This window comes from Aquarana catesbeiana, linkage group LG04 (assembly GCF_042186555.1).
Source record: "Aquarana catesbeiana isolate 2022-GZ linkage group LG04, ASM4218655v1, whole genome shotgun sequence".
Lineage (NCBI taxonomy): Eukaryota > Metazoa > Chordata > Amphibia > Anura > Ranidae > Aquarana > Aquarana catesbeiana.
In genome coordinates this window covers 365375917-365396638 of record NC_133327.1, presented here as the reverse complement: position 1 = coordinate 365396638, position 20722 = coordinate 365375917, and the positions used below count along the sequence as shown (strand labels likewise).

Genomic DNA, 20722 nt, shown 5'->3' with positions numbered 1-20722 from the left:
CGCTGCACTAAGCTATATTCCCTGATCTCAAAACAACTCATGCTAAATAAATAACATGATATGTGAAAAAATAAATCAATAAGTGATCTAATATAAACCTGAATAAAATCAGTAAAAGATGACCAAATACACGTGGTACAATTATATTCGTGTATTTGGTCATCTTTTACTGATTTTATTCAGGTTTATATTAGATCACTTATTGATTTATTTTTTCACATATCATGTTATTTATTTAGCATGAGTTGTTTTGGTATAAGTCACCTTTTTCACTAAGGTAATCCTTTATGCACTTTATATGTACACCCTTTTGCATGGTAGGGTATTCTTCTAGTAGTTATATTTGTATTTGGTATATTAGCGCTACACTTTTCACACCTACACGTATCGCTTTTAGTCTATAGCTGTGTGAGCTGCTATTTACATCCTTATCCTACATAGCGCTGTATTTCCCCCCTTTTTTTATATTCCCTGATCACTCGTATAGAGGTCACCATTACAGTATATTGGTTTTGACAGAATTGGTTGATTACGTCATACACGAGCTACAATGTCCAGTACATAATTAGTCCAGGAATTGAAAAAGTGTCACGCATGCGGTATCGTCATACTCAGGAGGAGTAGCAGAATTTATTTTGAGGTGTGATTTCCGAGTATGCCCATGCTGTGTGCGAGAAATATGAAATAATGACAACTTTGTGTATATTTTTTTTATTTTCTTTCCCAAACTTTCCAAAAACTCATGACAATAAATTAAGTCTTAAAAAGACTCCCCATGCCTCTTAACCTCCCTGGCGGTAATCCCGAGTGTGGCTCGAGGTGAATTTTCATTACCAAAAGCGGTAACCCCGAGCCACACTCGGGATTGCATCGCAGTATCCTGGGAAAGGTACTTACCTTGTCTGTCCCCAAGATCCTGTGATGTCCTCCCGCTGTGTCTGCGGGCTGTGTCCTCCTCCTGATGTACTGTGTGCCAGACTCTGTTCCCTGCGAGCGACGCACGGGGACAGAGCCTGACGCCAAATTCAAAAAGTGCAAAAAACAAAACACAGTACACTGTAATCTTACAGATTACATTACTGTATAAAATTATTTCACATCCCTTTTGTCCCTAATGCTTTGCCCAGTGCCCTGCATGTAGTTTTATATGATACTGTATATACTGTTCTTTCTGCCTGTAAACTTGAGATTGTCCATGGCAACCAAAAAGCGTCCCTTTACGTCAAAAGTGGTTTTAGACCAGCTAGAAAACGGTGATAGTAAATTAGAATCACTTGCAGAATTAAGCGATAGTGATTTGTGGAGAAATTCGTCATCAAACACTGAAAGTAACGACAACGACAATTCTGCAACTGAGCAAATTTCAGTGTTTTTGAGTTGATTACATTATTGAATACATTTTATTATATTATTATTTGTTATAATTATTTATAGTTATTTATTATATTATAATTGATGATTTCGTGTTTCAAACTTTATCATAATTTGGACAGATTTAAGTGAGTTATTCCTAAGATTTACAGGCCTACAATATAAAACGCCAAATTTCCGTGCAAAACAATGTACCGCTTTGAGATGAAAAAATCTGACATGATCATACCGCCAGGGAGGTTATCCACTTCAGCCCTGGAAGGTTTTACCCCCTTCATGACCAGGCCTTTGTTTGCGATACGGCAATGTATTACTTTAACTGACAATTGCACGGTCGTGCAACGCTGTATCCAAATAAAATTGATGTCCTCTTTTGCCACAAATAGAGCTTTCTTTTGGTGGTATTTGATCACCTCTGCGTTTTGGGGGGTTTTTTTGCGCTATAAACAAAAAACAGTGACAATTTTGAAAAAAACAGAATATTTTTTGCTTTCTGCTATAAAAATATCCAATTAAAAAAAAATAAAAAATAAAAATTCTTCGTCAATTTAGGCCAATATGTATTCTGCTACATATTTTTGGTAAAAAAAATCCCAATAAGCATATATTGATTGGTTTGCACAAAAGTTATCGTGTCTACAAACTATGTAGATTATGTATTTTTTTTACTCCAGTGATTTTTAGTGGGACTGCGACCTTGCGGCGGACAAATCGGACGCCCAACTGACATTTTTTATACTTTTTTTGGGAACCAGTGACACAAATCAGTGCTAAAAATTTGCACTGTTACTGTACTAATGACACTAGCAGGGAAGGGGTTAACACCAGGGGTAATCAAAGGGTTAGGTGTGTCCCTAGGGGATGTTTTCTAACTGTGTGGGGGATGGACTGACTGGGAGAACTCAGATCCGTGTTCCTGCTTTGCAGGAACACACAAGATCACTGTGTACTTCCCTGTCAGAACGGCGATCTGCCTTGTTTACATAGGCAGATCTCCGTTCTGCCTCTCTGGGGAACAATCGACGGGTCCCGGCAGACATCGCAGACATTGGCCCCTCTGGCCAATCAGGGCACGCACCTGCTATCTATTGCATGAAATGACATACAGGTACGTAGTTTCGTGCAATAGAGCCACCCTGTCGCAGTATGTCTACGGTGGGCGGTCATTAAAAAATACCTTGGGGAGTTTACTCTTTGTCTCATTTTTTTACATCACAGAAACCTGACATTTTAACAGGGGATTGTAGACTTTTTATATCCACTGTGTGTTAAGAGAGTGCTCCTAATCTCAGCTCGTTACCTGTATAGAAGACACCTGGGAGCTAGAAATCTTGCTGATTGGGGATCAAATACTCATTTCACTCATTAAAATGCAAATCAATTTATAACTTTTTTAAAATGCGTTTTTCTGTCTTTCACTGTTAAAATAAACCTACCATTAAAATTATAGACTGATCATTTCTTTGTCAATGGGCAAACGTACAAAATCAGCAGGGGATCAAATACTTTTTTCCCTCACTGTACATTCCTTGTGACAGCAATAAAAGTGATTAAAAAAAATAAAAACATTAATAATTAAAAAAAAAAAAATAAGTGCCCCTGTCCTCCCATACTTGCACGCAAAGGCAAACACGCTTGTTGGGTCCCACACGCACGCAAACAGCGATCTTCCCACACATGTGAGTTACCACTGCGAACGTCAGACCATGGGCAGTAATTCTAGCTCCAGACATCCTCTGTAAATCTAAAGTGGTAATCTGTAAAGCTTCGCCTATGCATAGTAAAATTTATGTAGTTTGTCTCCTTTGCACGGGCATGTGCAATTTTAAAGCGGCTGGGGTAGGACGAATTTAGATGGGGGGGTCCATTTTTAGTCTTGCCTAGGGCAGCAAAAAAACAAAATACACCACTGAACACGTATTTGGCCACTGTTTTCCAGATTAACTCGGACATCCAGCCATTCATGAATGGGAAGCAATCGGGAGGCTCTTTCAGCCTGAATTCTGCCCCTGTTGTTCTTCACCAAGAATCTATAGGTAGAGAAGTCTGGATGGAACAGGTTAAAGAGGTAAGCAGTCAAGTTCATTGCTCTTTGTTTCTGCTTCTATCATTGTGTCTGTTAGTGTGTGTCTGAGCAAACCAAAATAGACAGAAAAATACCCGTTGCATCTGCTGAAATCCAGTTAGCGCCTAACTTCCTGTTTCACCAGACAACACCGTGCCTCTGCTGCACTGATATTTCAATCAGTGATCGATAAATGTCCCCCGGGGTGTTCCTAATTTCCTGTTTGAGCTGTCAATACTGTTGCAATGCAAACAGCAGCAGTGAGACACATCTTGAATTAGATTTAGTACAAGGTTGCAGCCTGCATCATAAATTCCTCCTTTGGCTGTTGTAAAGTAGCACTTGCAGCTGAATGAAACCTGACCCTGCCAAATTCTTAAATACTGTATGCATCAGCTTAACCACTTCAGCCCCGGAAGGATTTACCCCCTTAATGATCAGGCTATTTTTTACGATACAGCACTGCGTCACTTTAACTGACAATTGCGCGGTCGTGTGGCGCTGTACCCAAACAAAATTAATGTCCTTTTTTTTCCCACAAATAGAGCTTTCTTTTGGTGGTATTTGATCACCTCTGCGGTTTTCATTTTTTACGCTATAAACAAAAAGCGAAAATTTTGAAAAAAAAAACATGTTTTACTTTCTGTTATAAAACATTTCCAAAAAAAAATGTAAAAAAACAGTTGTATTCATCAATTTGAGCCAATTTGTATTCTGCTACATATTTTTGGTAAAAAATCCCAATAAGCGTATATTGATTGGTTTGCGCAAAAGTTACCGTGTCTACAAAATAGGGGATAGATTTATAGCATTTTTATTATCTATTTCTTTTTTACTAGTAATGGCGGCGATCAGTGATTTTTAGCGGGACTGCGATATTGCAGCGGATAGATCGGACACCTAACAGACATTTTTGACACTTTTTGGGAACCAGTGACATTATTAAAGTAATCAGTGCTAAAAATATACACTGTTATTGTACTAATGACACTGGCAGGGAAGGGGTTAACGTCAGGGCGATCAAAGGGTTAATTGTGTTCCCTGTGTGTTAACTGTATGGGGGAAGGGCTCAATGGGAGCACACAGATCCTTTTACCTGCATAGCAGAAAGACAGGACCTGTGTGAGTCTCCCCATTCAGAATGGAGATTTGCCTTGTTTACAAAGGCAGATCCCTGTTCTGTCACTGCTGGGAACGATCGCGGGTGGCAGGCAGACATCAAGTCTGCCGGACCCACACATTGGCTCCTCCGCTGGACAATGGGAGCATGTGCATGCGCCCACAAATCACCGTGTACGAGCCCGACGTACACCTACAACGATTTGCGCAGCCAAGCCAACCTGCTGCAGTACAACTGCGGTGACTGGTCGGCAAGTGGTTAATATGGAAATTGGTCTAATGGTTAAATCTGTGTTTGAAGAAGACACAGCCTGATTTAACTGTGTTCCTGGCAGATCAACAGGTACAGTGCCCTGCAAAAGTATTCACCCCCTTGGCATTTTTCTTGTTTTGTTGTTGCCTCACAAACTGGAATCAACATGGATTGTTTGAGGTTGCATGATTTTATTTACAGAACACGCCCACAACTTTGAAGATTTTTTATTTTTTTTTATTGTGAAGCAAACAACAAATAGCAAAAAATAACAGAAAAAGTCAATGTGCATAACTATTCACCGCCCTAAAGTCAATAATTTGTGGAGTCATCTTTTGTGGCTATCACAGCTCCAAGTCGCTTTGGATAAATCTCTATGAGCTTGCCACATCTTTCCACTGGGATTTTTGCCCATTCCTCCTTGCAAAACTGCTCCAGCTCCTTCTATTTGGATGGTTTGCGCTTGTGAACAGCAATCTTTAAGTCTGACCACAGATTTTCTATTGGATTGAGGTCTGGGCTTTGACTAGGCCATTCCAACACATTAACATGTTTCCCCTTAAACACTCAAGTGTTGCTTTAGCAGTGTGTTTGGGGTCATTGTCCTGCTGGAAGGTGAACCTCCATCCTAGCCTCAAATCACACACAGAATGGTACAGGTTTTGCTCAAGAATATCCCTGTATTTAGCACCATCCATCTTTCCCTCAACTCTGACCAGTTTCCCAGTCCCGACTGCTGAAAAACATCCCCACAGCATGATGCTGACACCACCATGTTTCACTGGAGTTCTTCAGGTGATGTGATGTGTTGAGCTTGCGCCAAAAAGTTCAATGTTAGTCTCATCAGACCAGAGCACCTTCCTCCATACATTTTGGGAGTCTCCCACATGCCTTTTCGCAAACTCAAAATGTGCCATTTGTTTGCTGTTGTGCCATGTTCTTTCCATTTGGTTATGATAGATTTGATGGTGCTCCTAGGGATCATCAAAGATTTGGATATTTTTTTATAACCTAACCTTGACTTGTACTTCTCAACAACATTATCCCTTACTTGTTTGGAGAGTTCTTTGGTCTTCATGGCAGTGTTTGGTTAGTGGTGCCTCTTGCTTAGGTGTTGCAGCCTCTGGGGCCTTTCAGAAAGGTGTGTATATGTAATGACAGATCATGTGACACTTAGATTGCACACAGGTAGACATCATTTCACTAAATATGTGACTTCTGAAGGTAATTGGTTGCACCAGAGCTTTTTATGGGCTTCATAACAAAGGGGGTGAATACATACGCACATGCCAATTATCAGTTTTTTATTTCTGAAAAATCGTTTTATATATATATATATATATATATATATATATATATATATATATTTATTTCTAATTTTACTTCACCAACTTAGACTATTGGTTCTGATCCATCACATATAATTCAGATTACAAAAAACATTGAACTAAAGGCTGTAATGTAACAAAATAGGTAAAAAGTCAAGGGGTGAATACTTTTGCAAGGCACTGTTTGTCAGTACTTGTAAGGTTTTTAAAGTGGCAAACATAGGCAGGTATTGCAGAGATGTACTATTTTATTTTTGCCGAGCCTGTACTGCCTTGGCAGTACAGGCAGTGTACCTGACCAGAAGAGACTGTTATCAAATAGGTCATCATCTTGCCCAGAAACACTGTTGGGGATTTTCATTGACTGCAATCTTGAGGGCAAATATATATAATCTTAAACATTAATTAGTATTACGATTATAGTTTCTAGACAATCAAAGCGAATTGTCCCAATACATGATTGGAATAATTGGCCCAGGCAATCCCATATTTTGCAGCCTAATATAAATTTTGCTAATTACCTGCTTTAGGGGTTTGTTCAGACCATCTTGTCGCAGTAATGTACATGTAATTAATTGATGCTTTGTAGTGCCACTTGTTTGAATGGAAACCCAAAATGTTGCTGACGGACTGACGTGAGTTGCCAGGCAGTGCGCTGTCAAGAAATGGCGTTGGACAATTTTTTGTCAGTGCAATGGAACTCACTTTAGGACGTTGCCTCTCATTGAGCTATGCAGAAATACATAACCTGCTATATGCGTTGATGAGCCATTTAAATGAATAGCACCACATCGCACCAATACATTACATGTGCCACGGTAATGTGCATGTTACCGCAACAAGATTATGTGAATAGACCACCAACCATAGCTTAGAAAGTGAGCCTACTCCAGGATGATTTTAATTTTTCCTATTAAAGCCCACACATTTTCTACAATTTGATACCTTTAATTTATTCTATAATTTAACCAGTTGCCATCCATAGACCTTATATAAACGACCTGAAATTCAAGTGGTTAAAAAAAAATCACGGCTGCAGCAGCCATAAGCTTGGTATCATTTTTTTTTCAGCCGGCAACCAGCTTTTTATTAAAAGTGATCTACATTATATGATATAAAAATCAGGCAACGCTGTGTCATAAACCAAAACAGTGTTACAATCAATAATAAAAAATGTACTAATAGTCTTAAACCCTCCACGCAGCAAAATAAACTCTACAGTGAACATTTATATTCATGAAAAGTCTCTTAAATTTGTGTTCATAAATCATCCATTTATATTCTTCATCCTCTTGAAAAACACTCCAAACATCCACCACCTGAGTATAGTCATCCACTCACCAGAAGTATGTGACCTTACTATTATTTCAGGTCTCATTAGTGGAGTATCCACCCACTATTCGATTTTTCCTCCGATTCTCTGCCGTAGCATCCATATCACATTGTATCTAGATAGCATGTGAAAAAAAAAAAAAAACTGCAGTGCTCCAAATAGCGTTATACAATTAAACCACCTTTTATTTAAAATCGCAAACAAGAACGCCACTTATACATGCACTCACATTTTATGATGCAACAGTCTGCATGAATATGACGAGCTGAATTTAATTCAACCTCTGTTACCATTGTCTTGCCACTCTCCTGGTACTTTTGCTCGACTCCAGAGTGCTCCACTTGAAAGCTGTCAGAATGTTAATACCAGTACATGCCTCAGCCACACCTCCTGATGCAACATTTTGTCACAACAGGACTCTGTGATCACTGAGCCTGGAAGCACTTAGTACTGAGGGTTTTCAGTTTCAGTGCTGTCTGAGTCCCTGCTGAAATGCCGGGTAAACAGCAGGGTCCTGTGCTTGATCAGCTGCAGTGGATGGCAGTGAAAACATTAGGAATCTAATAGACAAGACGCCTGATGTCTCCATAAAGAGAACTTGTTACCTGCCCATGCTATCACATAGGATCTTGTTAGCCCTCCTGTGATATTATTAAAGGCAAATGTAAAAATAAAAAAAGTGAGCAATAATCCTAGAGTGTCACGAGGGCCACGTACCTGATGTGAGAGCGAAGTAGTGGGGAGGCCTCCCTTGCACCTTGGGTCCTTAAAGCCTCTGGAGATGGAGACAGAGACTTGGTGGGGACACCGAGTGGCAGGGGTGCCAAGGGTGCGGAGCACCGTTCAAGCCTTAGTCCAGGATCCGAGCAGAAGTCAAGTCTAGTTGGGCAACGAAGCATAAAAGGGTTAATCAGAAGAAGAATGGTCGAGATCCAAGCCGGGGTCTGTTCCAATCTGGCAGCTGAGTACAAAAGAGGCAAAGAAGTAGAATGGTTAAGGTACAAATCCGAGTAGTCAAACAGGTTTCCAGGTGACAACAGGTTCAGACAGATCACACACTAGCACAAGAACAAGGGGGGACTGAAGATAATCCAGCAATTTGGCAGTGTCTGGGCTGGGCTTATATAGGGAAGTTTGAGGTCACTTCCTGTGCGCCTCCTGGGGATTTTCCCACCTTTTTCCATTTGGTTGATGTCACTTCCTGTGCGCTTCCTGGGTATTTTCCCGCCTTTTTCCATCAGGTTGAGGTCACTTCCTGTGCGCGTCCTGGGCATTTTCCTGCCCTTTTCTATCAAGTCTTCTGCGCAGATGCGGGTTGGCGCCCTGAGGTGTCTTTGGCGCATGCTCAATTGGTTTTCAAATTTTTTTACAAATAAATATGTAAAAGTGTGGCGTGCATTTGTGTTCAGCCTCCCTCAGTCATTACTTTTGTAGAACCGCCTTTTGCTGCAATTCGAGCTGCAAGTCCTTTTGGGGATGTCTCTACCAGCTTTGCACATCCAGAGAGTGAAATTATTGCCCATTCTTCTTTGCAAAATAGCTCAAGCTCCGTCAGATTGGATGGAGAGCATCTGTGAACAGCAATTTTCAAGTCTTCCCACAGATTCTCAATTGGATTTAGATCTCGCCTTTCACTGGGCCATTCTAACACATGAATATGCTTTGATCTAAACCTTTCCCTTGTAGCTCTGGCTGTATGTTTAGGGTCATTGTCCTGCTGGGAGGTGCACCTTCGCCCCAGTCTCAAGTCTTTTGCAGACTCTAACAGGTTTTCTTCTAAGAGTGCCCTGTATTTGGCTCCATCCATCTTGAAAATCAACACTGACCAGCCTCCCTGTCCCTGCTGAAGAAAAGCATCCCCACAACATGATACTGCCACCACCATGTTTTACGGTGGGGACGGTGTGTTCAGGGTGATGTGCAAGGTTAGTTTTCTACCACACATAGCGTTTTTCTTATTGGCTTGCTTATTGGCCAAAAAGTTCAATATTGGTCTCATCTGACCAGAGCACCTTCTTCCAAGTTTGCTGTGTCCCCCACATGGCTTCTCGCAAACTGCAAATGGGACTTTTTATGGCTTCCTTTCAAAAATGGCTTTCTTTTTGCCACTCTTCTATACAGGCCAGATTTGTGGAGTGCACGACTAATAGTTGTCCTGTGGACAGATTCTCCCACCTGAGCTGTGGATCTCTGCAGCTCCTCCAGAGTTACCATGGGCCTCTTGGCTGCTTCTCTGATTAATGCTCTTCTTGCCCGCCCTTTCAGTTTAGCTGGACAGCCATGTCTTGGTAGGTTTGCAGTTGTGTCATGCTCTTTCCATTTTCAGATGATGAATTGAACAGTGCTCCGTGAGATGTTCAAAGCTTGTGAGATTTTTTTATAACCTAACCCTGCTTTAAACTTCTCCACAACTTTATCCCTGACCTGTCAAGGTGTGTTCCTTGGCCTTCATGATGCTGTTTGTTCACTAATGTTCTCTAACAAACCTCTGAGGGCTTCACAGAACAGCTGTATGTATACTGAGGTTACATTACACACAGGTGGACTCTATTTACTAATTAGGTGACTTCTGAAGGCAATTGGTTCCACTAGCTTTTAGTTAGGGTTATCAGAGTAAAGGAGGCTGAATACAAATGCACACCACACGTTTCAGATATTTATTTGTAAAAAATTTGCAAAACCATTTATTATTTTCCTACCACTTCACAATTATGTGCCACTTTATGTTGGTCTATTAGATAAAATCCCAATAAAATACATTCATGTTATTGGGTGTAACAGGACAAAATGTGGAACATTTCAAGGGGTATGAGTACTTTTCAAGGCACTATTTTTACTCAATGCAACCCGTATTTTATATTTAAAAAAAAAAACTGGGTATTGTATTGTAAATCTAATTCAGCATATTTTTCCCTGAAAATAGTTCAGATTTCAGAAATATTTTCTCAAATCTTGCACAGTGGCTAAGTGGTTAGCACTTCTGCCTGGCAGCACTAGGATCATCTGTTTGAATCTCAGCCACAGCACTACCTGCTTAGAGTTTGCATGTTCTCTCTGTGTCTTTGTGGGTTTCCTCCAAGGGTACTCCAGTTTCCTCCCACACTCCAAAAACATGTTGGTAGGTTAATTGGCTCCTGTCTAAATTGCCCCTTGTATGTGTATGTGTGAATGTGAATTAGGGATCTTAGATTGTAAGCTCCTTGAGGGCAGGGACTGATGTGAATGTACAATGTATATGTAAAGCGCAGTGTAAATTGATGGCGTTATATAAGTACCTGTAATAAATGCAAATATTGTGCAAATACCGATATTTGACGCCATTTTATTCTACAGGGTCTCTACATTCAAAAAAGTATATACACTTGTTTGGAAGTTTGTCTTCTTTATTTTTTTTTGCTAAAAAAAAAAAATTTTACCATGTGCATGATAAATGTAACATTGCCCTGGATGCAAAGTTTTATAGTGTTTCTGAAGTCAAAACATTTTTTTACTTGAATATATTCGTTAAGGTAAAAAAAAAAATTCCACTACCTATCCTAGCTCCCCCCCGCTCCTGAACACTTACCCAACTCCTCTCACCACTCCAGCACTGTCCCGGCTGTAGCAACGCTTCTCCACTTATGTTTGTGTAGATAGATCTGGACAGCCACACACCGGGATAGGCAGATAAAAATTCTTCTTTATTTAATAAATAGGATTATGAAGTACATATGACACAGCTGGAGTGATACAGCTTGGCGGCTAACGCGTTTCGCACTCATACAGAGCACTTACTCATAGCTAACTAACATAAAGGTGATGACCACATTTAGGCTGGGTTCACACTGGTGCGACACGACAGCCGTCCTACTTTGGATCCGACTTTGCCCTGCGACATGAAGCCGGCATGTGTCTGACTTTCAATGAACGGGGATCCGACTTGGATCCCCGCCAATGCCGGCACTGTGTTTGGTATGAATCTTTAGGGGGGAACTCCGCGCCAAATTTTAAATAAAAAACCGGCATGGGTTCCCCCTCCAGAGGCATACCAGGCCCTTGGGTCTGGTATGGAACTTGAGGGGAACCCCCTACGCCGAAAAAACGGCGTGGGGGGTCGCCCCCAATCCATACCAGACCCTTATCCGAGCACGCAGCCCGGCCGGACAGGAATGGGGGTGGGGACGAGCGAGCGCCCCCCCCCTCCTGAACCGTACCAGGCCGCATGCCCTCAACATGGGGGGTGGTGCCTTGGGGGAGGGGGCGCGCTGCGGCCCCCCCACCCCAAAGCACCTTGTCCCCATGTTGATGAGGACAAGGGCCTCTTCCCGACAACCCTGGCCGTTGGTTGTCGGGGTCTGCGGGCGGGGGGCTTATCGGAATCCGGGAGCCCCCTTTAATAAGGGAGCCCCCAGATCCCGGCCCCCCACCCTATGTGAATGAGTATGGGGTACAGCGTACCCCTACCCATTCACCTAGGAAAAAAGTGTCAATTTAAAAAAAAACACTACACAGATTTTTAAAGCATTTTATTAGACAGCTCCGGGGGTCTTCTTCCGACTTCGGGGGTCTCTCCGGTTCTTCTCCACGCTCTCTGGATCTTCTGCCGGGCTCCTCCGCTCTCTTCTGCTCTTTTGCCGCTCTTTTGCTAAAGCAGAGGAGCCTGGTCTTCAATCTTCTGCCTTCTGCCTTCTGCCCTCTTCTCCTGATGTTGACACGACGCTCTCTGGGGCTAGAATGCTCTCTGTGCGCTCTGCTCTGACTTATATAGGTGGTGACCCCGCCCCCTTATGCCGTCACAGTCCCTGGGCATGCTGGGACTATGACGGCATAAGGGGGCGTGGTCATCGGGTGATGACCACGCCCCCTAAAACGTCACAGTCCCAGCATGCCCAGGGACTGTGACGGCATAAGGGGGCGGGGTCACCGCCTATATAAGTCAGAGCAGAGCGCACAGAGAGCATTCTAGCCCCAGAGAGCGTCGTGTCAACATCAGGAGAAGAGGGCAGAAGGCAGAAGGCAGAAGATTGAAGACCAGGCTCCTCCGCTTTAGCAAAAGAGCGGCAAAAGAGCAGAAGAGAGCGGAGGAGCCCGGCAGAAGATCCGGAGAGCGTGGAGAAGAACCGGAGAGACCCCCGAAGTCGGAAGAAGACCCCCGGAGCTGTCTAATAAAATGCTTTAAAAATCTGTGTAGTGTTTTTTTTTAAATTGACACTTTTTTCCTAGGTGAATGGGTAGGGGTACGCTGTACCCCATACTCATTCACATAGGGTGGGGGGCCGGGATCTGGGGGCTCCCTTATTAAAGGGGGCTCCCGGATTCCGATAAGCCCCCCGCCCGCAGACCCCGACAACCAACGGCCTGGGTTGTCGGGAAGAGGCCCTTGTCCTCATCAACATGGGGACAAGGTGCTTTGGGGTGGGGGGGCCGCAGCGCGCCCCCCTCCCCCAAGGCAACAACCCCCCATGTTGAGGGCATGCGGCCTGGTACGGTTCAGGAGGGGGGGGGGCGCTCGCTCGTCCCCACCCCCATTCCTGTCCGGCCGGGCTGCGTGCTCGGATAAGGGTCTGGTATGGATTGGGGGGACCCCCCCACGCCGCTTTTTCGGCGTAGGGGGTTCCCCTCAAGGTCCATACCAGACCCAAGGGCCTGGTATGCTCTTGGAGGGGGAACCCATGCCGGATTTTTATCTAAAATTTGGCGCGGAGTTCCCCCTCAAGATGATCTGAGCACAAGTCGCGTGCCGAAGTCGGATCATGCGAGACGGCAATCCGACTTCAATGATAGTCAATAGGCTGAAGTAGGATCAAAGTCGGACCAAAGTAGTACAGGGAGCATTTCTAAAGTCGGAACGACTTGTGTCGGACCAGTTAGGACGGCTCCCATAGGGAAACATTAAATTTCACACGTCATGCGACATGAGCTCCCAATGTCGGAGCGTTTGTCGGACCAGTGTGAACCCAGCCTAATACTTAAAATGTAAAAGACATGTGACCAAATGGAAATGAGATGATGCAAAGCAGCTGGAGACCGGCCACATGAGATCTCAGCACTCATTACTAAGTAACAGACATAGAGTGGAAACACCCCTAGTATAGTGAAAATGTAAAGAACGGACGAAAAGAAAAAACAAAAAGATTGAATGCCTGAGGTGAATTAAAATATAAATAAAGATAAATAAACCATATGGTTTATATGTTAATGTGATTGTTAAGTATATAGAATAATACACTTAAAAAATATATGGGAGAAATAATTGTGTTTTAAAATAAAATGCTGATTGTAGTGATGAAAAGTGAGGATGTTAATGGAACGTGTATAAATTTATGTGAAGCACCAATTCAAAAAATAAAAAATTATATATATAGAACTAGTGATGATATAGTGCATAGATGTGTATAACATCTGTACAGGATCTTTGTTCATATGAAAATGAATGTAAAATCAAATATGAGTTTCACCAGATACCGTGATAAATAATAATAATAAAAGGGTGAGAAAAATATATATATTTGATAACAATTGATGCCTTATAAAATGAAATAAAATAATTATGTGGAGTATAAGTAAAATATGTTGAATTTGAAGAAAAGCCAGCACAAGAGATGAAACGGAAAAAAGTGGGGGAAGGGACACACATTTAATGTGCAGTGTTGCTGGACTGCTAATATGGAAATTACAGCGGAGAACTAGTTTGCAAGGGGCATAGTAAATGAATAGTGGACTAATGTGAGTATTATTTCTTAATTGTCACAATCTGTCCCTGCAAACAGTGCTGAGATCTCAGACAGTTTATATAAACATCACGCAAAGCAACACATAAAAAATAAATAAATGTATATAGTCCATAGTCACTTGTCCTGGAATCTAGAAAGAAAACATCAACATATCACAAACAAATACTTCAAAAATAATGTAAAAAAGGATTTTTAGTATCTATACATCTAACCAAAAACTAATAAATATTTTAATGCAATCATACAATAAAAATTGCTGTATTATAGACTATACTGAATGTATATAGGATCGTCGGAAACTAAAATTCAAAAATATATGGAGTGTTGGAATGAAATATGTAAATAAAAAATAGAATCATCCCACACACCATAGAAAGAACTCTCTTGAATGGTTTTAATGGTATAGTCAATATAGTAAATGCCATAATGCATATGAAAAATATATATGAACAATAATAACAAACCTGAGTATCTGAACAACACCTACCTATGTGGCATCTTTAACCATCTCAATACAGGGCATTTTAACCCCCTTCCTGCCCAAGCTATTTTTCAGCTTTCAGCGCTGTCACACTTTGAATGACAATTGCGCGTTCATACAACACTGTACCCAAATGAAATTTTTATTATTTTTTTTCCACAAATAGAGCATTATTTTGGTGGTATTTGATCACATCTGCGGTTTTTATTTTTTGCGCTATAAACAAAAGAAGAGGGACAAGTTTGAAAAAAACACAATATTTTTTACTTTTTGTTATAATAAATATCCATTTTTATTTTTTTTTAAAGCACATTTTTTCCTCAGTTTAGGCCGATACTTATTCTTCTACATATTTTTGGTAAAAAAAATCGCAATAAGCATATATTGATTGGTTTGCGCAAAAGTTATAGCGTCTACAAAATAGGGGATAGATTTATAGCATTTTTATTTATTTTATTTTTTTTTTACTAGTCATGGCGGCGATCTGCAATTTTTATTGTGACCGCGATATTGTGGCGGACACATCGGACACTTTTGACACATTTTTGGGACAGGGAAGGGGTTAACACTAGGGGGTGATCGAGAAGTTATCTGTGTTCCTAGGGAATGTTTCTAACTGAAGGGGGAGGGGACTCACAAGGGGAGGAGACCGATTTGTGTTGCTCTGTACTGAGAACACAGATCGGCCTCCTCTCCTCTCTGACAGGATGTGAATCTGTGTGTTTACATACACAGATCCACGTCCTGCCATGTTACAGGGCAATCGCGTGTGCCCAGCGGACATCGCAGCCGCCGGGCACACGCTTCAGGTGCCCAGTGACACGGCGGGCATGCGCGATTGCAGTCAGCGGCGCGCGCGCCCCCTGGTGGGTAGGGAAGGCGAGGGAGTCATATGACGCCCTCCCAGAACGAGAGCGGTTAAACAAAAAGGATTATATGGATCTCTATGAACACAGAAAGAAAAAACAGAAAGAAAAAACCTTTTGAGAACAGGAAGAATTATTGGTCAGGAGAATTAATCATAAAAATGGGAAACATCCCATTCATAATTTAAACCTGACGGAATTCTAGTGTCCAAAAGGAAAATCCAAAGAACTTCACGCTTGCACAGTAATTGGAATCTATCACCTCCCCTTATTGGAACTGTAACCCTTTCAATACCTTGGATAAAGAGACTTGATGTGGCTTTATGATGTTCAAAAATCCAATGTTTAGCTACATTGGTCAGATTGTCTTTTTCAATGTCATGCAAGTGGTCGTACAAACAATCTCTAAGGCGACATGTTGTGCGACCCACATATTGGATCTGGCAAGTCTCACAGGTAATAACATATATCACATATTTGGTATTGCAATTAATGAAGGAGGAGATTTGAAACTCTCTATTATTACTACAGGATTTTATTTGTTTGCCTGTTTTGATGTAACCACAATAATTGCAACTTGTAATTCCACATTTGAAATTACCTGTGAAACTAAGCCAGTTAGGTTTTGGTTGATTTGTGCAAAACAAACTGGGTGAAAGGGAATGACCCAAGGTGGGTGCTCTGCGAGAGACCACCTTGATTCCATTAGAGAGAATGTTGTTATAATAGAGTCATTATATAAAATGGGGAGATGCTTGATGATAATTGTTTAATTTTAGTGAACTCTAAGTTATATGGTGTTGAAAACACCGGAGCATGGTAAGATTTATGTATTTTTTGTGTAGTGTTTCTTGTGATTTCTCTTTTAAAAGTGAAAGTCTAGGAATGGCTCTCACTGTATCAAGCGCTTTATGAATAAGTGTGTCCGAATAACCTCGGGCTTTAAATCTATGTACCATGCTGTTAGCTTCAATATCAAAAGTTTCCGGTGAACTGCATAAGCGTTTTAGTCTTAAAAATTGTCCATATGGTACCCCTCTAATAGTATGGCTAGGGTGTGCAGAGTCTGCTCTGAGTAAAGTGTTGCCTGCAATAGGCTTTCTGTAAAACATTCCACTACCTATCCTAGCTCCCCCCACCCCTGAACACTTACCCGGCTCCTCTCACCACTCCAGCACTGTCTTGGCTGTAGCACCACTTCTCCACTTCCTGGTCTTTCAGGAGACACAAGCAGCAGCTGGAACCATAGGCTCCTTTTGTTGTCAGTCAAACTCCTGTGAGGAAGGAGTGGGGGTGTGGCTTACCGCTGTTATGTGTGTCTATGGATGCACACATCCCAGCTCGAGGCTTGCTAAGGGGGCACCCAGAGAAAGGAGGAGCAGACAGTGCCCCTGGAGGATTACAGAAGAGGCTGTAAGGGACCGCTCTGTGCAATATCATTGCACAGAGCTGGTAAGTATAACATCTTTTTATTTTAAAACAAAAAAAAGTATTTAGTACCACTTTAATAAGCAAAAATTCACCTTTATTATTTATCTGAAAATCATCTTTGATAAAACCAGGTTGGGGATCAGATTACCATAATATAAACATAATTTTATGTCTTCCATTGACAGTCATTGGCTTCAAAACTAGAAATGTATTTACTGCATCAAAATCAGCCTCACAGCTCTACTCATCTGTTTTTCATTTAATAGATTTTACATAGACTTTTATAAGTCAATAAACAGCAATATTGCTGCTAAAAAAAAAAACTGTGAAGATGGATTTGTAAATAGGTCAGAGTTTTCAGAGAATTGCGGTAATGTAGCAGAAACTCTTTGTAAACCTGACATTAGGTTCATCAGTGAATTGTGTTACTGGCTTTATAGACCATTTCTATTCATTTTCTGCATGTTCATCTGAGAGAATAATTGCATCCTTTGGTGTCGTCACATGGAGTAGAAAGTGAATACACATGCTTGAAAACTGAGACAAGTGGAGCTTCTGCATATAACCAACCAATTCGATTTCATATTTTTAAACAAGTATTCATATGGTTGATATGATCGACACTTTCTTTTGTTCCTGTTTTACTACATTTCCCTAATGTAAGAATATATGCCATAGTTTCCATTTGCAGATTCTGTAGGGCAAGGGGTCTCCAAACTTTCATCAAAGGGCCGGTTTACTGTCCTACAGACTTTAGGGGGCCAGACTGTGGTCATTGGTAGAAGAAAATGCCCCAGTATCAGTGGGAGTAAACAATTCCCCATCGGTGGTGTCAGTGAGAGGAATTGTGCCCCATTGTTGGTGTCATTTGGTGGGAAGAATCATGCCCCATTGTTGGTGTCACTGGAAGGAACTGTGCCCCATAGTCGGTGTCTTTGGGAGGAATTGTGCCCCTTCGTTAGTGTCAATGGGGAGAATTATGCCTCAATGTTGGAGTCAGAGGATAAAATATAACCACAAGGACCAGATAAAAGCAAGCAAAGGGCCGCATTTGGCCCCCCGGCCACAGTTTGGAGACCACTGCTGTAGGGGATACAGTGTGAGGGAGACTGAAAGCACCACATTACTGAGTGAGCAAGTGGTTCTGGTGATCTATTCACACTGAATATATAAAGGTGCATCAAAAAATTAGAATATCATCAAAAAGTAAATTTATTTCAGTAATTCAATTCAAAAAGTGAAACTCATATATTATAAAGATTCATTACACACAGAGTGATATATTTCACGCATTTATTTATTTTAATTTTGATGATTATGGCTTACAGCTAGTGAAAACCCAAAATTTAGTATCTCAGAAAATTAGAATATTGTGAAAACTTTCAATATTGTTGACTCATGGTGTCTCACTCTAATCAGCTAATTAATACAAAACACCTGTAAAAGTTTCCTGAGCCTTTTAAATGGTCTCTCAGTCTGATTCAGTAGGTTACACAATCGTGGGGAAGAATGCTGACTTGACAGTTGTCCAGAAGACAGTCATTGACACCCTCCACAAGGAGGGTAAGTCACAAAAGGTCATTGCTAAAGAAACTGGCTGTTCACAGAGTGCTGTATCCAAGTATATTAATGGAAGGTTGAGTTCAAGGAAAAAGTGTGGTAGAAAAGGGTGCAGAAGCAACAGGGGTATCTGCAGCCTTGGGAGGATTGTGAAGCAAAGGCCATTCAAGAATTTGGGGGAGATTCACAAGGAGTGGACTATGGAAAGTGTCAGTACTTCAAGAGGCACCACACACAGACATATCCAGGACATGGGCTACAACTGTCACATTCTTTGTGTCAAGCCACTCCTGAACCAGAGACAATGTCAGAAGAATCTTACCTGGGCTAAGGAGAAAAAGGACTGGACTGTTTCTCAGTGGTCCAAAGTGCTCTTTTTGAATGAAAGTAAATTTTGCATTTTATTTGGAAATCAAGGTCCCAGAGTCTGGAGGAAGAGTGGAGAGGCACAGAATCCAAGTTGCCTGAGGTCCAGTGTGAAGTTTCCACAGTCAGTGGTGATTTAGGGAGCCATGTCATCTGCTGGTGTTGGTCCACTGTGTTTTATCAAGTCCGAAGTCAGCGCAGCCCTCTACCAGGACATTCTAGAGTACTTCACGCTTCCCTCTGCTGACCAGCTTTGGCCCTGTTTTCCTGGTCGTCTTGGGGGTACATTATTTGTTGAATCTGCAGGGTATGCTCATGTAAAATGACTTCATGCGTTTGTAATGTGCAAACAGTCTCCTCTACATTGTGTTCTACTTCCTGCAGCCTGTTTGTGACATCCCTGCGCAGCTCTGACAATTCTTGCTTATATGAGTGTTCAAGTTTCTGCACACAGGCTTCAAAATCAGGTCTTGTTGGCAAGGCCTTAATGTAAGCCTCCATGTCCCAGCTACTGAAGGAGCGGTGTGATTCAGGGACTGACAGGCAGAACGGATAGAGCCATTTCCTGAGTCTGCTGGGGATCTGGTGCGCTGTCTGGTTACCATGTAAGGAGTGGAGTGCTGTGAAGCAGCTCCCTGTGAGGCCGCATGTGTGCCTGAGGAATGGGATGGCGCCATCTTGGATGAGGGGGGCCGTGCTGATTCGGCCCTAATTGGGTGAAAAAATGGCCGATTTCCCCTTCTTTATGTGGGTTGGGGGTTTGGTGGCCCTCTCCCCCACCACTCCTCCCCAATACCGACCTGTTGTAGCAGTTCCAAAGAGCGCTGGGAGCTGTGGAAAGTCCGGTATGTGCGGCAGCTCCAGAAGAGCACATCTTACTTCTCCATGTGCTGGGCCACGCCCTGCTGACCAGCTTTGATGGAGATGCTGATTTTATTTTCCAGCAGGACTTGGCACCTGCCCATACTGCCAAAAGTACCAGTACCTGGTTTAATGATCATGGTATCACTGGGATTGAGTGGCCAGCAAACTCGCCTGACCTAAACCCCATAGAGAATCATGGAGTACTGTCAAGAGGAAGATGAGAGACACCAGACCCAACAATTCAGATGAGCTGAAGGCCACTAGCAAAGCAACCTTCGCTTCCATAACCCCTCAGCAGTGCCACATACTGATCGCCTCCATGCCACGTCACATTGGTTTTCTAGCATGTCTGTTCAACAGGAGTTGAACTGGCCGATATTCAATATATGTGTAGCCTCCAGAGCCAACGTTTTGCAGAAGAGGAGGGCTATGATACCCAGGAGCTAGCTATTTTTCCAGCCTGCTTATTATTATTTTGTTCCACACTGCACTTAATGAATTATAGTTAAATACAAATCACAAAAATATACAATTGTAAGACATAGTCTTCTAAATAGTCTTCCCTTGCAGAAGGACTTCACCCATACTATAAAATACTGTTAAATGCATATTTAGGTCCAGGGGACTGGGAAAGCAGTTTTACATACTAACTAGGTCTCTCTGTCAATTTTCCTTGCGCATGAAAGTTTAGTCTCTCTGATGTTAGTTAAAGCTGGCCATACACTAGTAGATTTTCAAACAAACATACCTACGAATATTCATACAAAAATTCTGTGTACATTTCAAATGTCTTTCGAAAGTACTCCAAAATTTCATTTGCTCTTAACATTCAATTTGTAATGACTGTTCTGTTCTTTCCCTACTAAAAACCCTTTTCAATGTTAAAAAATGTGTTAATTAAAAAAAAAAATCATCCTGCCTCTTTGATATTTCTTGTCAGTGTTGTCAAAAATGAGCATCAACTTGACCCCA

At 41.8% G+C, this 20722-nt stretch overlaps 1 protein-coding gene across 2 annotated transcripts in view; it reads left to right on the top strand.

The window, feature by feature from the left end:
• The window catches only part of PDSS2 (decaprenyl diphosphate synthase subunit 2), a 339874-nt gene that overhangs the window by 310166 nt on the left and 8986 nt on the right, over positions 1-20722 (top strand). For both annotated transcript variants that reach the window (XM_073627025.1, XM_073627026.1), the window contains exon 7: positions 3311-3439. In XM_073627025.1, coding sequence (XP_073483126.1) covers positions 3311-3439 — 129 coding nt within the window. The remainder of the gene's footprint in view (positions 1-3310; positions 3440-20722) is intronic.